Source organism: Corvus kubaryi, unplaced genomic scaffold (assembly GCF_017639235.1).
Source record: "Corvus kubaryi isolate FWS band 111438036 unplaced genomic scaffold, C.kubaryi_AGA036_p1.0 37309, whole genome shotgun sequence".
Lineage (NCBI taxonomy): Eukaryota > Metazoa > Chordata > Aves > Passeriformes > Corvidae > Corvus > Corvus kubaryi.
The window spans coordinates 280,244-298,289 of NW_024581097.1; the positions used below are offsets into that span (position 1 = coordinate 280,244).

General features: G+C 64.2%; 2 protein-coding genes across 3 annotated transcripts; one reads left to right on the forward strand and one right to left on the reverse strand.

Moving 5' to 3' along the window:
- The first annotated feature begins 808 nt into the window (after nt 1–808).
- On the forward strand, nt 809–4,970 carry PRPH (peripherin). The gene is made up of 9 exons (XM_042028974.1): nt 809–1,266; nt 1,921–1,981; nt 2,110–2,205; nt 2,286–2,447; nt 2,519–2,644; nt 2,723–2,943; nt 3,296–3,345; nt 3,490–3,566; nt 3,656–4,970. Exons 1-9 carry the CDS (start codon nt 923–925, stop codon nt 3,695–3,697), a joined length of 1,179 nt encoding a protein of 392 aa, XP_041884908.1. The 5' UTR covers nt 809–922; the 3' UTR covers nt 3,698–4,970.
- A 187-nt stretch (nt 4,971–5,157) lies between these two features.
- On the reverse strand, nt 5,158–13,198 carry GLI1 (GLI family zinc finger 1). Of its 2 annotated transcripts, none has more exons than XM_042028943.1 (11): nt 13,036–13,198; nt 12,854–12,931; nt 12,459–12,654; nt 12,131–12,281; nt 11,590–11,688; nt 11,345–11,485; nt 10,665–10,814; nt 9,833–9,997; nt 9,243–9,491; nt 8,574–8,853; nt 5,158–7,955 (listed from the first exon to the last, which is right to left on the reverse strand). In XM_042028943.1, exons 1-11 carry the CDS (start codon nt 13,130–13,132, stop codon nt 5,686–5,688), a joined length of 3,876 nt encoding a protein of 1,291 aa, XP_041884877.1. In that variant the 5' UTR covers nt 13,133–13,198; the 3' UTR covers nt 5,158–5,685. The 2 variants fall into 2 exon arrangements, with proteins under 2 accessions (XP_041884877.1, XP_041884876.1); XM_042028942.1 differs by having other exon boundaries at nt 11,590–11,691.
- Between the last annotated feature and the right edge of the window lie 4,848 nt (nt 13,199–18,046).

The window sequence follows — 18,046 nt, forward strand, 5'->3', positions numbered from 1 at the left end:
CCCCGTGTCCTTCTCACCATTCTGCTGGCCCTGGGGTCACCAGGTGGGGGGAGACCTCTGAGAGCTCCCATGTCTGGGTAGGACCCAGCCCTGGTGCAGACAGGCTGGACGTGGTGTTACACTGCTGCTGGCACGGAGCCGCTCTCGGTTCTCTGCAGAGCTGGGAAGGGGTCCTGGGCGGGGGGGACCCTCCCCACAACCTGTGGGCAGGGCACCGACTCCTTCCCGTAAGTGCCGCACCAGCTGCCCGGAAAAGGGGGGGGGGGCGAGGCGGGGTTGCAGAGCCCACGGTCCAGCGCTGCCCCGCGCATGGCAGCTCCCGCAGAGCCGAGTCACGGCGGCCCCGACAGAAAAGGAGCGGGGCGGATGACAGGGTCCCCCCTCCCTGGGAGCCGAGCACCCCGGGCAGAACGGGACCCAGCTCAGATGGGTGCTCTCCCTGACCCCTGCAGTCCCCGGTCCCTCTCTGCATCCCGGCTGGGGGGGGGCTGTACCTCCACGCTACCTGGGGGGACCCCATAAGGGGGTCTGACCGAGTGGGGGGGGGTCCTGTGTCCCCCGGACACCCTCGGCCCCTCTCCCCCCTGCCCCTGGTGCTACTGGGCTCCTCTGCCTGCACCGCCGAGGGGGAACCCACCAGCCCCCCGCCCTGCATCCCCAGGGGGTCCCCGAGCCCCCCTGAAGGGGAATGCCTGCAGCCCTACGTCCTGCAGCCCCTGCTCCTCATCCCGAGGGGTGCCCCGATCACCCCCAGCCCCTCTCCCCGCCCCTCCGAGGGGACATCCGCAGCCCCTGGTCCTCCCCCCGGCCGGGAGACCCCTCCCCTCTCTCTGTCCCGTACCCCCGGGTCCCCCCGGCGGGGCGGAGCCGCTGTCCGCTATAAACAGCCGATACCGGCAGCCGCCGCCCTCCCGGTGCAACCATGAGCCGCCGTGACCGCGACCCAGGGACGCCACCGCCCCTCACCGTGGCCCCAGGGCGGCTGGCGGCGGCGGCGGCAGCGCGGGGAGCGGAGCGGGAGGAACTGGCTGCGCTGAACGATCGTTTCGCCGCTTTCCTGGAGCGGGTGCGGGCGCTGGAGCGGCAGAACGGGACCCTCCGCGCCGCCCTGGGCCGCGCCACCGCCGCCACCGGACCCCGCACCGGGCTGGTGCAGGGGGAGCTGCGGGGGCTGCGGGAGCGGCTGCAGCGCCTCGGCCGCGACCGGGACCGGCTCCAGGCTGAGCGGGATGGGCTCGCCACCGACCTGGCGGCCCTGCGGCAGCGGTGGGCCGGCGGTGGGACCGGGGGAGGCAGCGGGATGGGGACTGGGGATGCGCCGGGATGAGGGATGCACCGGGGTGGGGACGGGAGGATGTACCGGGAACCGGGGAAAGCGCCGGGATGAGGGATGAACTGGGATGAGGGATGAACTGCGATGAGGGATGAACTGCGAAGAGAACCGGGGATGCGTCGGGATGAGTTATGTGTGGGATGGGGACTGGGGGATGTGCCAGAGAGGAACTGGGGTATCCGCTGGCATGAGGGATGGGATGGGACTCGCACCAGGATGGGGACTGGAGGATGCAGCGGGATGGGGACGGGGGAGCCCCGGCTAAGTCGGGGTAGGGACTGGTGAATGTCCCGGGTGTACTGGGAAGAGAACCCCCGGGAAGGGACACGCTCAGCAGACACTGGGGAAGGCACCCGGGATGCACGGAGGACACTGGGAGGTACTGGGAGATGTGGGCTCTGCGGAAGGGCGGGGCACTGGGAGGGGCAGGGCACGGGTGGGGGCGCTGGGAGAGGATTGGTGCGAGCCCCGGGGGTCACTCCAACCCCGTTTGCCTCCGCTGTGTGTGGAGGGGGCTGCAACAGGAGGCAGGAGGGGGGGGTCTGCACCCCCGCCCCCACCTCCCTCTCATCCCTTGCTGTCCCCAGGCTGGAGGACGAGACGCAGAAGCGTGAGGATGCCGAGAAGAGTCTGGTGTTGTTCCGTAAGGTGAGAGGACTGGGGGGCCCGTCTCCCCACGCAGTACCGAATCCTCATCCTCCATCTCCCTGGGGAAGCTCCAGGGTCTTCCCATCCCCTCCACGCTGCCCTGCAGCTCATCCCGGCGTCTCCCACAGGACGTGGACCACGCCACGCTGTCCCGCCTGGAGCTGGAGCGCAAGGTCGAGCTGCTGATGGACGAGATCGGCTTCCTCAAGAAGCTGCACGAGGAGGTGGGTGCCGGGGTGGGATGGGGCGAGGGGGAGCAGGTCGGGTCCTTGTGCCACGACGTGATGCCCACGCGCCCACGCAGGAGCTGCGGGACCTGGAGGTGAGTGCCCCGAGCCCGGTGGGGCTGGCCGAGGTGGAGGTCTGCAAGCCGGAGCTGACGGCTGCGCTGCGTGAGATCCGCACCCAGTACGAGAGCATCGCTGTCAAGAACCTGCAGGAAGCCGAGGAGTGGTACAAATCAAAGGTACCCGGGGCTGGGAGGGGTTTTGGGGTGGCTGAGCCATCCCTGAGCTCTGACTCGCGGGGCCCTCGCAGTTTGCCGACCTCTCGGATGCAGCAAACCGTAACCACGAGGCGCTGCGGCTGGCCAAGCAGGAGATGAACGAGTCCCGGCGGCAGATCCAGAGCTTGACCTGCGAGGTGGATGGGCTGAAGGGCATGGTGAGAGCCAGGGAGTGTCTGGGGGGGTGCAGGGACCAGACCCCACCCCGGCCCCATGCAGCCCCTTCTCCCGTGCAGAACGAGGCGCTGCAACGGCAGATGCGGGAGATGGAGGATGAGTTCGGGGAGGAGATCGGAAACTACCAGGATGTGGTGGGGAGGCTGGAGCAGGAGATCCAGCAGATGAAGGAGGAGATGGCGCGGCACCTGCGCGAGTACCAGGACCTGCTTAACGTCAAGATGGCCCTGGACATCGAGATTGCCACGTACCGCAAGCTGCTGGAGGGCGAGGAGAGCCGGTGAGGGGAGCCCAGCACACGGTGTCTCCCCACTGCCCCGGGGGGGGGAAGGTCCCCCGTGCTGAGTCACCCTGGTTATTGTGGGATTTTCTCGGGAGGAGGCAGCTCCAGGCCTTGTTCCCACAGGAAAACAAGAGGTTCCCATGGGAGCTGAGATAAAGGCAAGGCCAGGGGCTGGTGAAGTGGTGGGGGAGCTGCCTCTAGCTCTGCTCCGGGTGCCAGCCTGGCAGCCCGTGGGCATAGCCCCCAGCTGAGATGGGATGTGGGTCATGGACTTGGGGGTGAGGCAGGGCTGGGGTCACTGGCAATGTCCAGGAGTCCCAGACCCTCCTCATCCCCTTCTCCCTGCCAGGATCACCATCCCACTGCACCCCACCACCTCCTTCAGCATGAGAAGCTCAGGTGAGCAACAAGCTGCAGGTCCTCCACTGTGTCTGGGGGTCTTTCCTTGGGGGTAGAGACCCTGTGTGGGTGTGGGTGGGTCCCTATGCTCCTGCCCATGGTGTCTGGGAGGGCACGGGGTGCTGATGGCCCCTCTGTGCCCAGTGCTGGAGCCCCAGCCCCCAGAGAGCCCGGCACGGAGGATGGTGCTCATCAAAACCATCGAGACACGGGATGGGCAGGTGAGAACCGGGTCGGGGAGAATTGGGGGTGCCCTGCCTGGGAGGCCCAACTCTGCCATGGGACTGACCCCCAAATTCTCCTCTTGCAGCAAGTGGTGACGGAGTCACACAAGGAGCGAGCAGGGAAGTGACAGAGGGGAGCTGCTGTGATGGCCCCGACCCCGTGGTGGGAGTTTTGCCAGACCCTGCTGCATCCTGTGCGGGGCATGGAGGAGAGCAGGGGGGCTGGGAGCCCCCCAATTCCTATTCCTGCTGTCAGCACCACGGCACGATGCCGTGGTGTGTCCCTGTGCCTTTGCAGTGTGTCCCTGTGCCTTGTCCCCCCACTATTTATCGCTATTTATTGCCCATTTATTATTCTCCCAACCACGACCCCAGCTGTATTTAATATCGAGTGTTCCCTGTGCTGCCCTGGGGCCGAGGGGGGTCCCGGCCTCCCTCCTGCCACCAGAGCTGGCACCGGCTGCCCCCGGGGTTGGCGGGTCCGGTGGCATCCAAGCGCTGTCCCCTCTGGTGTCACCGCCCCGGCGAGGGAGTCAGGAACGAGCTCAGTCCCGGCTCTGAATCCCCGGGGGTCCCGCTCCTTCCCGGGACCCCGCGACGTCCAGAGGACCGACGGGCACGCCCGGTATCCCGGAGAGCTCCAGGCCCACGGAGTCTCCGTCCGGAGAGGGATCGGTGCTCCCGGAGCATCGCGGGACCGGCGGCACCTCCGGGAGCGCCGCGCTCATTCCTTACCGGCACCGCCAGAGGGCGCCACCGGCACGGCCCGATCGCTGCCGCGGGTTAATTACGTGTTAATTAAGGGTTAATTACAGCGTGATGAGGTTCTGGGTGTGAGGGAAAACACCCTGATTTCTAGAATTGCGTTACGTTAAGCATTTTTTGGCATGGTTAATTGCGTTACTTGAACCAAAGTATGCAAGATCGCGTTAATGCAGGATTTGCTCATTAATTTTGCTATTTTAAGCAAATTTTTGCACTATTTCACTATTTTCAGCATTTTTACGCACAATTGATTGAATTATTTTAAGCAAATTACGCACAATTGCGTTATTTGAACAAATCTTGCACACATAATTGCATTATTTTAAGCAAATGTTGCATTATTGCATTTTAAGCATTTTTTCACATCATTGTGTTATTTTAAGTACTTTTTTGCATTATTGTGTTACTTTTAGCAAATTACACAAAATTGCATAATTTCACGGAATTTTGGCATCATTAATTGCATTATTTTAAGTAATTTTCGCATCATTAATCACATGAACAGAGGAATATCAAATTGCATTACTTTAAGATAGCTTTTCCATGATTAATTACGTTATCTTAGGTAATTTTTCGCATGATTGAATTGTTTTAACCATTTTTTTGCATAATGAATAGCATTATTTGAAGCACTAATTGTTCTTTAACCACTCTGGGTCACAGCAACGCCTCAGAACAGTTCTGGATCCCTGATCCGGAGGGAGCAGAAGCTGCTGCCAGGGGGTCTCGGCCCCAGGGGACCAAGGGGGTGTCCTGTCCACCTCTCCCCAGGATGAGACCGAGCTGGGAGCCCCTCGCAGGGGTGACAAACACACAGTGACAGTCCCCTGAGAAAGGGTTTAATTGGGGGGGGGGGGGGCCACAAACAGGGGGGACAGACAGACAGACAGGTGTGAACACAATGTACAGGCACCCCCCGCGCCATCTCTGGGGACTGGAGCAAGGCTGGGGGCGCTTGCAGTCCTGACAGACTGGGATTTGGGGTGGGGGGCAGTGGGAACACCGGGATGGGGCCCCATGGTGGCCGGGGCTCTTTGGTTTCGGCATTAAGGCTGCGCGGGGACACCTTGTCCCGAGCAGGGCGGGTGGGATGTGCTCTGAGGCACTGGGATAAGGGCCCAGTAAAACCAGTTCCCCACCCCTGGAGGGTTGGGGCTGTGTCTGGGACGCAGCAACGTCTCCCTCCGGAACGAGGGTGCCACTCAGAGCCTGGAGAAGGGGGGGGCTCCAGGGGTGTTCCCCGCTTTCCCCCAGGCATGAACCTGTGTGTGGGAATGATTCCCACCTCTGCCCACCACGCTGGGGCCCCCCCCGGCCGCAGAGGTGCCCACCTGAGGGCAGGTACCCCCCGTTAGGACAGCGAGTTGAGGAAGTGGCTCTCCCCTGCCAACGTGCTCAGCATGGAGCTCATGTCCCCCACTGCCATGTTGGCACCCCCAGATGAGGGCAGCAGGAGCCCCCCAGCCGGGCTGGGGGGTCCGGGCAGCGTCGTGGGGGTCTCCACGTCCTCCACAATGGCAGCGAAGTCAAGGTGCGTGTTCTCCAGGTCCAGTGAGTCCAGGCTGTTGGACACCTGCTCGCCCGAGTCCAGGTAGTAACAGGAGGTGCCTTTGAGTCCCTCTGTGCCCCCGCCGTAGTGCCCGGCACCCCCGCAGCTCGCTGCCCCCTGGCCCAGCAGCTTGTGCCCACCTTTGCCCCCCTGCCCTGGCCTGGGCAGTACAGGGGGAGGCTCCTGGGGGCCCTGGCCTGGGTAGTACAGGGGGAGGCTCCCGGGCCCCTCGGGCACAGGCCGGGTGGGGGGCAAGCGCGGCAGGCGCCGGGCACCGGTGTCCACCCCATCGTAGATGTGCCCTGGCTGTGCCAGGCCGCCTGGGTAGCTCAGGCCAGTTTGGTGACCCGGTGGTTTTGGGCCACCCGGAGGGTGCGGGACCATCTCGGGGTTGAAGCAGGGGGGGCTCAGGAGGTGCTGGGGCTCCGCCAGGCTCTGCAGATGGTCCGGTTTGGGTTGGTAACCGCAGTACCTGGGGCTGAGGTACGGCGGGGCCGGCATGGCCTGGCACTGCCTGGGCTCGCTGCCCAGTCCCACGCCAGCCGCTCCCCCCTTGGAGGGGGGCTGCTCCCCCCACATCAGCGCCTGCTGCGCCTCCACGTAGTTCCGGACCATCACTTCTTTGGTCTGCAGGGTCGGGGTCTGGGCTCTGCGGGTGCCAGGGCTGGCCATGCCCATGTACCCGCCCGGTGCTGGTCCCGCGGCGGGGTACCCGCCCGGCCCCATGTCCATGGCGTGGCTGAAGGCAGCGGGGGACGGTGGTGGCCCGGCCAGTTTGGCACTGGGGCAGGGAGCGAGTGCTGGGGTCGGCGCTGGGTATCGCTGCTCAGATTTGATCTGCAGTCGGTTAAACCGGTGCGCCCCGGGAAATCCACCGTCCTGGCACGAGCTCACCAGTTTGGGATGCTGCCCGCAGGCACTGGGATGGGGGTACTCGATGCTTTGATGGGGACAGTGTGGCCCGGACATGGCGGGAGCTGCAGCACTGACACTTTGCCGGGAGCTCATGTCCAGCGTGCCCTGGGGGGGCCCATCCCAGGGCGCGGGCACAGCCCCATTCCCATTCCCAGCAGGCAAACTGGGGAAGCGCTGGTTCATCTGGCACTGCGGGAGGGAGAACTCGGGCTGCAGCAGCCCCTCCTCCATGTCCCCATGTCTCCCCACCATGGTCCGCTGAGCACCATAGATGCCACCCTGGAGCTCCACGCCAGTGCCCTGGCACGGGAAGCTCTCCTCAGGATAGCTCAGGTACTGATCCATCTCCAGCAGGCCGGGCTCGGGGCCGGGGCCCCCCATGCTCTCCAGGAAGACGTTCTCAGTGATGCTGGGGGGGCGTGGGGAGAAGCCGTGGCGCTGCAGGTTGGCATCAGAGCTGCCCAGGGGCTGCAGCGCTGTCCTGCCCACGCCGGGCACGCTCACGTTCCCCACGCTCTTAAACCGCTGCACCCTGGGCACGGCCGGAGGCTTGGCCACCGTCCGGGCAGGGTCACTTGCCCGTCGCACGCCGTGCCGGGGCACCAGGTGAGCAGGGATGCTGCCCGGGTAGCCGGGGTGCTCATTGGAGCTGTGCCTTCTCAACAAGCCGTTGGCGACGCAGCGAGGTCCGGCAGGCGTGGGGTAGCCCCCGGGCATGCCACCGTGGCCACCCGTGGCCGCCTGCTCCATGCTGGGCAGTGGGGTTGGCGGGGGGCCGCCCGTGGCCGCGGCGTATTTGGCCTTGAGGCGGTAGCGCTGTGCCGGGGTGAGGTTGCCCACCCCCGGCAGCCCCCCGCCGCAAACGCCGGCGTCGCTGGAGCGCCGCGACTCGTCGGGAGAGATGGGATCGTAGCCGTCCGCCGGGCACGTCCCACCGGGCATCGCTCCCGCCTCGCCGCCCGTGCACGGCCCCGCCAGGTACGGGGACACCAGGGACGAGCGGCGGCTGACGGTGTAGGCGGAGCTGACGGTGCTGGTGCCGCTGCTCCGGCGCTCGCCCAGGGCCACCAGGCCCAGTTCCGCTGCCGACAGCTCCGCGATGCGCCGGTGAGAGGCTGGGGGTGGCACTGGGAGCCCGGGCACCTCCCCGGGCAGGCCTGAGGGAGAGAAGGAGGAGTTACCCTGGGACACAGCGTGGCAACGGTGTCAGAGCAGGGAGAGGAGCCACGTCCAGAGCCAGGGATGTGGCTCTTCCATGGTTAGAGCCTGCGAGGACAGGGAGCAGGTGGCAACAAAGATGGGCAGAAGCTCATTTAGGTTGGAAAAATCATTGACTCATGGAATGGTTTGGGTTGGGAGGGATCATAAAGACCACCCAGTTCCACCCCTGCCATGGGCAGGGACACTTCCCACTATTCCAGGTTGCTCTAACCTGGCCGTGGACACTTCCAGGGATGGAGCAGCCACAGCTTCTCTGGGCAACCTGTGCCAGGACCTCCCCACCCTCACAGGGAATTCTTCCTCTCAATATCCCCTTTAAACCTGCCCTCTGGCAGTGGGAAGTCATTCCCTGTGTCCTGTCACTCCAGGCCCTTGTCCAGAGGCCCTCTCCAGCTCTCCTGGAGCCCCTTTAGGCACTGGAAGGGGCTCTAAGGTTTCCCCAGATTTTGGGGTCTACCTCTAGTGCCAGGAAGGCGTGGAAATCTCTGGCTGCCAACCAGACCTCTCCCCACACTTCCCACGGGACAGGCCCCACACCTCCACCCCGATCTCACCGGCTCCGGGGATGGGTGGCAGGTTCAGGCCCTTGGAAGCCGCCGGTTTCCTCAGCTGCTTCAGTTTGTCGATGCGGAGGTTTTCCAGTTTGTGGAGGGCCATGAGCCCCGAGGTGCCCATGGGCTCGCCGGGCACCACGTCCTCCAGCGTGGACAGGTCCTCGTAGCTGCCGCCGGCGTTTCCTGCCATCTCCACACCGCTGTCGTTGTTGGTGGTGCTGCCCAGGGGCGAGTGGTCACTGCTGCATGACGACTGCCCGCCCGGGCTGGGCTGCGGCTTCTGGGGAGAACCAGAGCATGGCCAGGGAAAGGGGTCAGGCATCCGGGACGTGCTTGGAATCATCATGAAGATTGGAAAAGCCTCTCAGATCATTGAGTCAACCCAACTGTTAACCCAACGCTGCTGTGTTCACCGCTAAACCACATCCCCAAGTGCCACCTCCCAGCATTTTTTGGGCACTTCACCAGGGATGGTAACTCCACCACTGCCTTGGGTGGAGATGAAGAAATGAAGAATGAAGAAATTTTCCCTAATATCCAACCTAAGCATCCCCATTTCCCTAATATCCAACCTAAGCTTGAGGCTGTTTTCTCTTGTCTCATCACTTGGGGATGATCCCCCACCACCAACCCCTCCCTCCCTCCACCATTATCCCCGCAGGTCCTCACCAAGGCCAGGTCAGGCACCAGGAGTTTCCCATCATCCTTCCGAGCCTCGCTGGGGCCGTTGGTGTCCTTCTCCTGTTTCATGTCCGGGGGGGCACTGGGGGTGGGCAGTGCCCGGCCCGGCCCCACATCCCCTCGGTGCTTCTTGGTGACGTGGGCATCGGGGCCGTGCACGGTCTTCACGTGCTTCCGCAGGGAGCTGGGGTCCGTGTAGCGCTTGGTGCAGCCGGGAATCTTGCACACGTACGGCTTCTGTCCGGGAAAACCACGGAGCAGGGGAGGGGGTCAGCTCCAACTAGAGCCCCCTCCCCAAAAGTAAAGTCCCCCTCTCCCAGAGAGAGCTGAGGGTGGGATTAAAGCAGGTGAATCCCCTTGGAAGGGGCACGGTGGCTGCTGGGGAGTGCTCAGGAAGGCAGAGGAAGGAGGGAGCTCCCCAGGAGCGGGGTAAAGGATCCCAGAGGGAATGGTGGTGATGAAGGAGAGCAGGGAAAGAAGGAGTTGGGGCACACAGGTGCAAAAAGCAGGGATGTGGGGCGTTCTCAGAGGACAGAACTGATCCAGGAGCACACAGGGAGCCCTGGGTGGGGCTGTACCTCGTTGGAGTGGGTGCGGTTTTGGTGCTTGGCACGGTCGGAGGCGTTGGAGAAGGCCTTGTTGCAGCCCTCGTGCTCGCACACGTAGGGTTTCTCGCCCGTGTGTGAGCGCAGGTGCGTCTTGAGGTTCTCCAGGCGGGAATAGGCTTTGTTACAGCCCTCGAACTGCAGCAGAGCAGGGTGGCACACGTCACACAGCGTCACCAGGCCCTGGACCATGTCACCTCACATCCCACACCTGTGGCACGGACACGTGTCTCACCTCCCAACACACCTGCCCTTCACCCTGGTGTTGTGCCACCACCTCGTTGTGTCCCTGCCCATGGCATCCCCTCAGAGCATCCCCACAGGGAATCCCCAAACTGGGATGGACAGCAGCACCCAGCTCCCCATCCTGACATGAACTCAGGAACGCGTTCCAAAGCACAGGACAGCGCTGGGGCAATGTGACTCTGGGGTTAGATGGGACGTTGGGAAGGAATTCCTCCCTGTGAGGGTGCTGAGGCACAGGGTGCCCAGAGCAGCTGCGGCTGCCCCTGGATCACTGGAAGTGTCCAAGGCCAGGCTGGATGGGGCTTGGAGCAAGCTGGGATAGTGGAAGGTGTCCCTGCCCATGGCAGGGGCTGGGATGGGACGAGCTTTAAGGTCCCTCCAACCCAAAACATTCCAGGATTCCACGACCCCACGGCTGTACCCACCTGCTGCCCACCCCCTTCTGCCACACCACGGACCCCGCGGCCTCCAGCTGCCACCACCCCCTCTCATGCTCTACCCTGTCCCTCCTCATTTTCTCAGCTTGCTGAGCATTTTTGAGGAATTTCTGGCATCGCACCGTGCACTTGTGAGGTTTCTCGCCCGTGTGACGCCGCATGTGCACCACCAGCATGTACTGAGCCTTGAAGGGCCTCTGCTCCCGGGAGCACGCTGCCCAGTGGCACACGAACTCCTTCTTCTCCCCATGGATGTGCTCATTGTTGATGTGCTGAGGAGGGAGAGCAGCGTCACTGGTGGCTTTGGGGAGGAGGACAAGGGACAGGGAGATACGGGAATGTCATGGGAGAAAGGGATGTAGAGGGATTGGGAGAGGACTGGGATGGCAGAAAGGGACATGGAGGGACTGGGATGGCAGGTGGAGACACCAGAGTCTGGGGGAGAACGGGTCAGATGGTGTTTGGAGGAGACAGAGAATACAAGGGATGTTTGAGGGATCCTCTGGGAGGACTGAGCAGATAGAGAGGTCAAGGTGATCTGAAGGATGGTCAGGGGGATACAGGAGAGTTGGAAGAAGGAAATCTGGAGCAAAGGAGGGAGTCTGGAAGCATCAGTGGCTGAGGAGAACTGGGGTATGCACATGCCTCCCTTCCCAGGAGGGAATTTCCAGCATCACAGTGAGATCCCAGCGCAGGTGGTTGGGAACTGGGAGCAGGAATCATGGGCTGATCCGGGGGGATGTTGCCCGGCAGCCTGAGGGCAGCTTTTGGGGTGGGAACACCTTGGCAGCCCCTGACTCACGTGCACCAGCTGCTCCTGAGTGTCGAATTCCTTGGCACAGCCGTCCCAGTAGCAGTTGGTCTCATACACGGCCTCACACTCGGGTTTCCCATCCTCCTTCTCCAGCTCTTCTCGAACATCCAGCATGCCCAGCAAGGGGTCCTGGGGGAGCAGGGACAGGTGAGCGCTCCCAGGTACCCCACAGGAGCGGTGCTGGGCGTGCGGGATGTTCGGGGGGGGGGGGGGTCTCATCGCCTGGGATGTACCTGGGTGCCCGTGGACGCTGGGCTGGAGATGTCGCCCTCAGATCGCTCCTCTGGGAATTTGGCAGTCAGGGGGCTGCTCAGGCTCCACTCCAGCTTCAGCTGCTGCCGGGGCAGGGAAAGCGGGAAGCAGTGAGCACGGAGATGGCCAGCGGAACATGGCTTACAGGGATGGCCGGCCCACGTGGATACATCTCACACTCATGATTCCCTTCTCACAGGGATCCCCTCTCACACGGATTCCTGGCTCATATGGATCCCCTCTCACATGGATCCCCTCTCACATGGATTCCCTCTCACATGGATCTCCTCTCACACGGATCCCCTCTCACACGGATCCCTGGCTCACATGGATCCCCTCTCACACGGATCTCCTCTCACATGGATCCCCTCTCACATGGATCCCCTCTCACACAGATCCCGTCTCACACAGGTCCCCTCTCACACGGATCTCCTCTCACACGGATCCCCAGCTCACAGCAATCCCCTCTGACACGGATTCCTGGCTCACACAGATCCCCCCTCACACGGATGCCCCCCGTACCTGGCAGTGTTTGAGGGCCCCACGAGCGGGTGGGTGCTGCAGCAGCCCTGGGCGTGTGGGCAGCTCGTGGGAGCTGCAAGCTGGGGGAGGCGTGTACAGGTGGCCTTGGCCCTTCTGCTGCCCAGGCGGACTCTGGTACCCCAGGGATGGGCTGCAGAGAGCAGAAGGATGAGCAGGTGACACCGTCAGGAGACAGGATTGGGGTCTGCTGAGCCAGGGATCCCAACCAGCCCTCCCCCACCATCCCACGCTGCTCCCGGCTCTCCCAGCGCTCTCCAAGGTGGGAATGGGCACTCGGCTCCCAGCCGGGCTTCCACCAGGTGCCCACCTGATGGTGCTGATGGACAGGTGCCCATAGGAGCCGCCGGCGGAGGCACAGCGGGAGTTGATGAAGGCGACCAGGGAGTTGGGAGAGGTGCGGATCACGGTCTGCAGGTCGATGCTGGAGTCGGACAGCGGGGAGATGGACAGCGCCCGCTTCTTCCCCAGCTTTCCCGCACCACGGGGTGTGGAGAACCGGGAGCCTGGGAGGGCAGAGCAGGGGGCACTGCCCTCAGCATGGTCCTGTGGGGCTGGAGACACCCCAAGGACACCCACACGGTGTTTGGAGGCTGGAGGAGTGCCCCGAGGGTGCCAGTTCGCTTCGGATTTAGAACAGCAGAGATGCTTAACTCCTCTGTGGAATCCCCCCCACCCCATGGCCCCCCAAAACCGCAGACTCACCATCACCAAGGTGTTCGGCTCCTGGTGCCAGCCCATACCCACGGTGCCCGGGCTGATGGCACACGGGGAAATCAAGTCCTGGAGGAGGGAGGACGGGTGAAGCGGGTGGGGGAGAGGGACCCCCGGAGCACCCCTGACCTCGGGGGGTGAATCGGGAGCCTGGAATCCCCACCATGACCCACCTGGTGGTCCCGGGGCGGCGGGGGCCGGTCCGTGGGGCGGGTGCAGGCAGCAGTGCTCGCTGTAGCCGGCGGCCGGGGGTCCCGCGGGGTCGAACATGTCGCGGTGGGGCCCGGGGGTGTCTCAGGGGCGCATCGGGGCAGCGGCGGGGCCCGGGGGGCTGCGGGGCTCGGGGGGCGGCGTGGGGACCTGGGGGGGGGGGGGAATAGGTTGGGTTTGGCCGCCAGGGGGCGCCGCAGCACGCGGGACCCCCCTCCCCGGGAGTGGTTTTAAACTAAAACAGGGGAGATTTGGGGGTATTGGGAAGAAGTTCCTCCCTGTGAGGGTGCTGAGGCCCTGGCACAGGGTGCCCAGAGAAGCTGTGGCTGCCCCTGGATCCCTGGAAGTGTCCAAGGCCAGGTTGGACAGGGCTTGGAGCAACCTGGGATAGTGGAAAGTGTCCCTGCCTATGGTGAGGGGGTGGAACGTGACTTTAAGGTCCCTTCCAACCCAAATCATTCCGGAGTTCTGGGATTCTATGAAATGGAAAAGCGAAGCACAGCCAGAACCATTCCCGGGCCAAGGACCAGAGCGAGCTCCCTACTCTTCCCTTCCCAGGGATTCTCCAGCATCTGCAGGTCCCACCCAGCCCTGCCTTGCCCGTGGGTCCCCACCCTGCCCGCGGGTCCCCACCCTGCCCTGTCCCACCCACGCATCGCGCCCCTGCCACGGGGCTCAGCCCAGCCCACCGTGGATCCCTGCCTGTGGGGTCTTGCCCTGAGCCTGGTCCCGCCCCCATCCAGGGCCACCGTTCTGTCCCCAGTCCATCCCAACCCCCTGGTCACCATCCTGTCCCCCAACTCCATTCCCACTCACGATCCTTGTCCTGCCCCCCAACTCCATCTCCACCCAGGGCCACCATCCTGCGCCCACCCATTCCCACCCCCACGGTCCCTGTCCTGCCCCAAGACCCCCGAGTGCTGACATGAAGGACAGGAGCAGGAGAAGCTACCACAGGATGAGGCAGATGTGGGTGGCGCTGGGAACAAGGGCTCCTTCCCCCTCAGCTTCGCCCTTTGAGACGCAGGGAATCGCCCCAAACAAGGGGTCTGGGGGAGTGGGAGCCCCTCACCCCGCTGGGAAAAGTGCTGGGCTGCGTTTGGAGCGGGGGGGGCGAGGGGGGCAGCAATTCTTCCGCATGAGTTGCCCCTTTGAAAGCTCGTCTAGGGGCTTTGTGAGAGTGTCAGGCAGGAAGAATGGAGGGGGGGGGGGGGGCGGGGGCGGGGAGGGGGGGGGGGGGGCCCGGGCAGGGGGGGGGGGCGGGGGGGGGGAAAGGGGAAAGAGAGATGAGGAGGAAACAGGGGGCAGAGAAGGGGGGCTCTCACCTGCCCCCTGGGCCTGGGCCTCGCACGACAGTTTGGGGATTGCTCCCAACCCTGCCAGGGCTAAAGAGGTTTGTAAGCCCCCCCCTCCAAAGTTTGTGGGGTTGTGGGGTGACCCCAGCCCCGCAGCCCTCTGTGCACGCCTCTGCTCACGTGTGTGTGCACACAAACGCACACACGGATGCACGACGCGACTCACCAGAGAGGTGCACTTGGGAGGTGATGGGGGGCTTGGGGTTCAGCGAACCCCCACCTCCCCCTCCCCACAACCACCACCTGAGACCCCCGGTCGCCCTGGTGACCATCAGTGACCAGCAGTCCTGGAGCACAGGTTCACACACCTGCAGAGCGGCCACCCCGTGCAGTCACATGGCACCTGTGTGACACCAGCACACCCAGAGAGGACACGAACGGCCACAGGAACACACACAGAGCTCGGTGTGCACAGGTGAACACGCTTGGCACACAGAGCATCACAGCGTGACTAAAGCTCATTCTCCCACTAGCCCAGCTTGCTCCAAGCCCCATCCAAACTGGCCTGGAACATTTCCAGGGCTGGGCACACGTGGGCACACGGAGCACACACATGTGCCCAGCGTGTCACCACACACGGGGAACACACAGGTGTAGCACAGGTCACACCCACCTCAGCACCCGCCTTGTTTTCACACTGCCTCCCTGCCTGGGGCTGTGTCCCCCCTTTTTCCCCCTGCAGCACCCTCTGTGCCAGCTCTGGGGGGCTCTGGTCCCCAGCTCCACCGAGGTGCAGCAGCAGCGTGAGGGTCCCGCTGTGCCGAGGCAGCGCTGGGTGCGAGTGGGGAGGGGTTTGGTGAGCAGAGCCCGCCTGGCAAGGTGGCTGCCAGGTGGCTGCCAGGTGGGTGCCAGGTGGCATTTCCCCAATCCCCCACATCCCACCTCTGGGCACCAGCACACGACAAGAGGCGGCTACGCACCACCACAAACACCCCAAAACCACCGGCCCCAGCCACAGGACGCTCCCCTCAACCCATGGGGTCCACAGGGGCTCCCCAAACCCCGGTGGCCCCCCGAGCCGAGGAGGCTGGATGGGGCCGGGAACGCTGGGAGCCAATGGGAAGCAATGGGAAGCAACGGGAAGCAATGGGAACCATCCGGCGTCTCGCCCACCGCCGCGCTCGCCTCCCCCGCCGGCCGCACACCGCCGCGGCCCACCCAAGTAGCAGCCTTTGGGCATAAATTTGAGAGCCAGGCGCAGGCGGGATGAGGGGAATCTTCCCTCGCTCTCCTCCTGCCAAGAAACTCAAACTGAAACACATTCCTGCTCCTCTCTGCCAAGAAAACCAGGAGCGCAGCCAGCGGCGGGAGCTCTCGGAGCAGGGCTGGCTCCAGACGCCGAAACGCGGCGCGGGAGGGGGTCAGGGCTGGCCGCCCCCCTCCCCCCCAGCTCCTCGCCTTTTATTTCCTGCAAACACATCTAAAATCTGTCATCTGGCTCCAGTTTCCTGAGGACACTGGGGAACGGGGCCGGGGGGAGAGCAAAGGAGATGGAGGAGAAGGCAGAGAGAGAGAAAGGGGACGGAGGGAGCTTACAGGGTGGGGCGTCGGGATGGTGACACCGAGGGGTGGTGGGGGCAGGGAGACCCCAATACCGATGGGTGGTGGAGCAGAGATGGTGCAAAGGTGGGAGACAGACGGGCACTGACGGAGCGGGGAGACCAGAAGAGGAGGAGAAGGAGGAGGAGAAGGCTGCAACCCCCACCCCACCTCCCCACGATGGGGCAAACCCCCACCCCGGCACCCCATAACGGGGCGGACCCCCACCCCAGCACTCCAGTGCACCCTGTGATGGGGCAGAGCCCCACTCCAGCTCCCCCTGATGGGACAGACCCCAGAACTCCCCGACCCGGCAGACCCCTACTTCAGCACCCCACGATGGGCAGACCCCCACCCCAGCTCCCCACCGCACCCTGGACGGGGCAGACCCCCACTCCAGCACCCCAAGGCAGTGCAGACCCCCACCCCAGCTCCCACGTGCACCGGGAACGCTCCCCCCAGCCCGCAGCGGTGGGTGCAGGGGTGGTGCCGCAGTGGGTGCAGCAGGGCGGCTGCCACCCAGCCCAGCCCCCGGGGGTGACGGGGGGTCCCTGTGCCCCCAGCCCCGGCAGGGTTAACCGGCCCGGAGCCCCACTGTGGAGGAATGTGATGTCAGGGCTGGATTAGCCCCCGCGATCCCACAGCCCGGCCGCGCTGAGCTGTGTGTGGCACAATCCATCAGCCGCCGGCACAGCCCCCGGCGTGGGGGGCCGGGGGGGCCCGGGGGGGGGCTGCGTGCGTGGGGCAGCCGCGCTGCTGTCAGCGCCTGTGTGAACACACGTGTTTTCGGTGTGTTTGCGTGTGTGCACGCGGATTTGGGGCTATGCGGGAGTGGTTTTTTGGGGACAACACCAGGGTGGTGATGGTGGGGAGTGGTGGGAGCAGAGACATCCCAAAATCGAGCGGTGGTGGGAGAAGAGACACCCCAAAAGTGATGGGTGGTGGAGCTGGGATGGTGGGAAGGAGGGAGGGGGACAGATGCAGGCACTGATGTCCCTGGGAATGTAGGGACACAGGGATGTGTGTCCATGTGCTCGTGTGGGATGTGCACAAGTGCATGTGGGGAGCTACAACACCTGATGGGGGCCCCGGTCACCCCAAATCCTCACTCAGGGAGGAGCAAGGCAGGGCCAGAGCAGAGAGAACAAGCAGACAGAGGGAAGGGTGCGGTGCTGTGACAGGGGCCAGGGTGGGGACACACCCTAGGAGAACCCTGTGTTCCCTTTTATCGGGAGAGCCGGGGTCTGTGCCGGGGTGGGCAAACCCCTGAGCCCACCACGGGCACCCCAACAGCCCCAAGCCCACCTAACCCTAACCCCGACCCTAACGCTGGGCTGCAATTCTCCCGGCTGGCCTTCGACCAGATCTCTCCTGGATCTGCCAGGAGCCAACGCTCCCTTGTGCCAGCAGCAGTTTGGGACCGTGGGGACACATCCCAGCTGCCGGCCAGGGCAGAGGGTCTGGCAGGGTCACCCCGATCCCCTCTTATGCTGCACAGCCACAGTGAAGACCTGGAGATTCCCAATGGAACGAGCCTCTTTTCTCTGCCCTAGGAGCCCAGCCCGTGCTGGGAGCGGCTTCCCCTGACCCCAAAAGTTTCTGGGCTCTGCCTCCAGCAGAAGCGACGTGTGGAACCCCCGCCTGCCGCCCCCGACCCCCCCCGTTAGGCCGGGCTTTAGGGCCAGCCCCAGCCCCTCCGCATGGGGCAGCTAATCTGCCCAGGACCGCGGCTCCACAAAGCGCATCGCTTCAGGTTCAGGGGGTCTGAAAGGGGACGACTCAGGGTCATGATCCCATGCTGGTGGGGGCTGCCAAGCTCGTTCCAAGGTGGTCCCTGGCCTGGAAAAGCTGAGGCAGGGAAGAACCAGCTTAACACTGGGGACAGGGGATGTTTATGCTGGTGAGGAGGGAAAGGCACTGACACATCCCCGCCAGGACAGCCTTGGGACATCCCCCACTCCATCCTCCCTCTCCCAGCCCTGTCACACATCCTTATTCCCCACCCAATCCCAAAATTCTTCCCTGCCCTTTGCACCACTTCCAGGGAGGATCAGAAATCCCTCCCCAGTCCACCCACCCC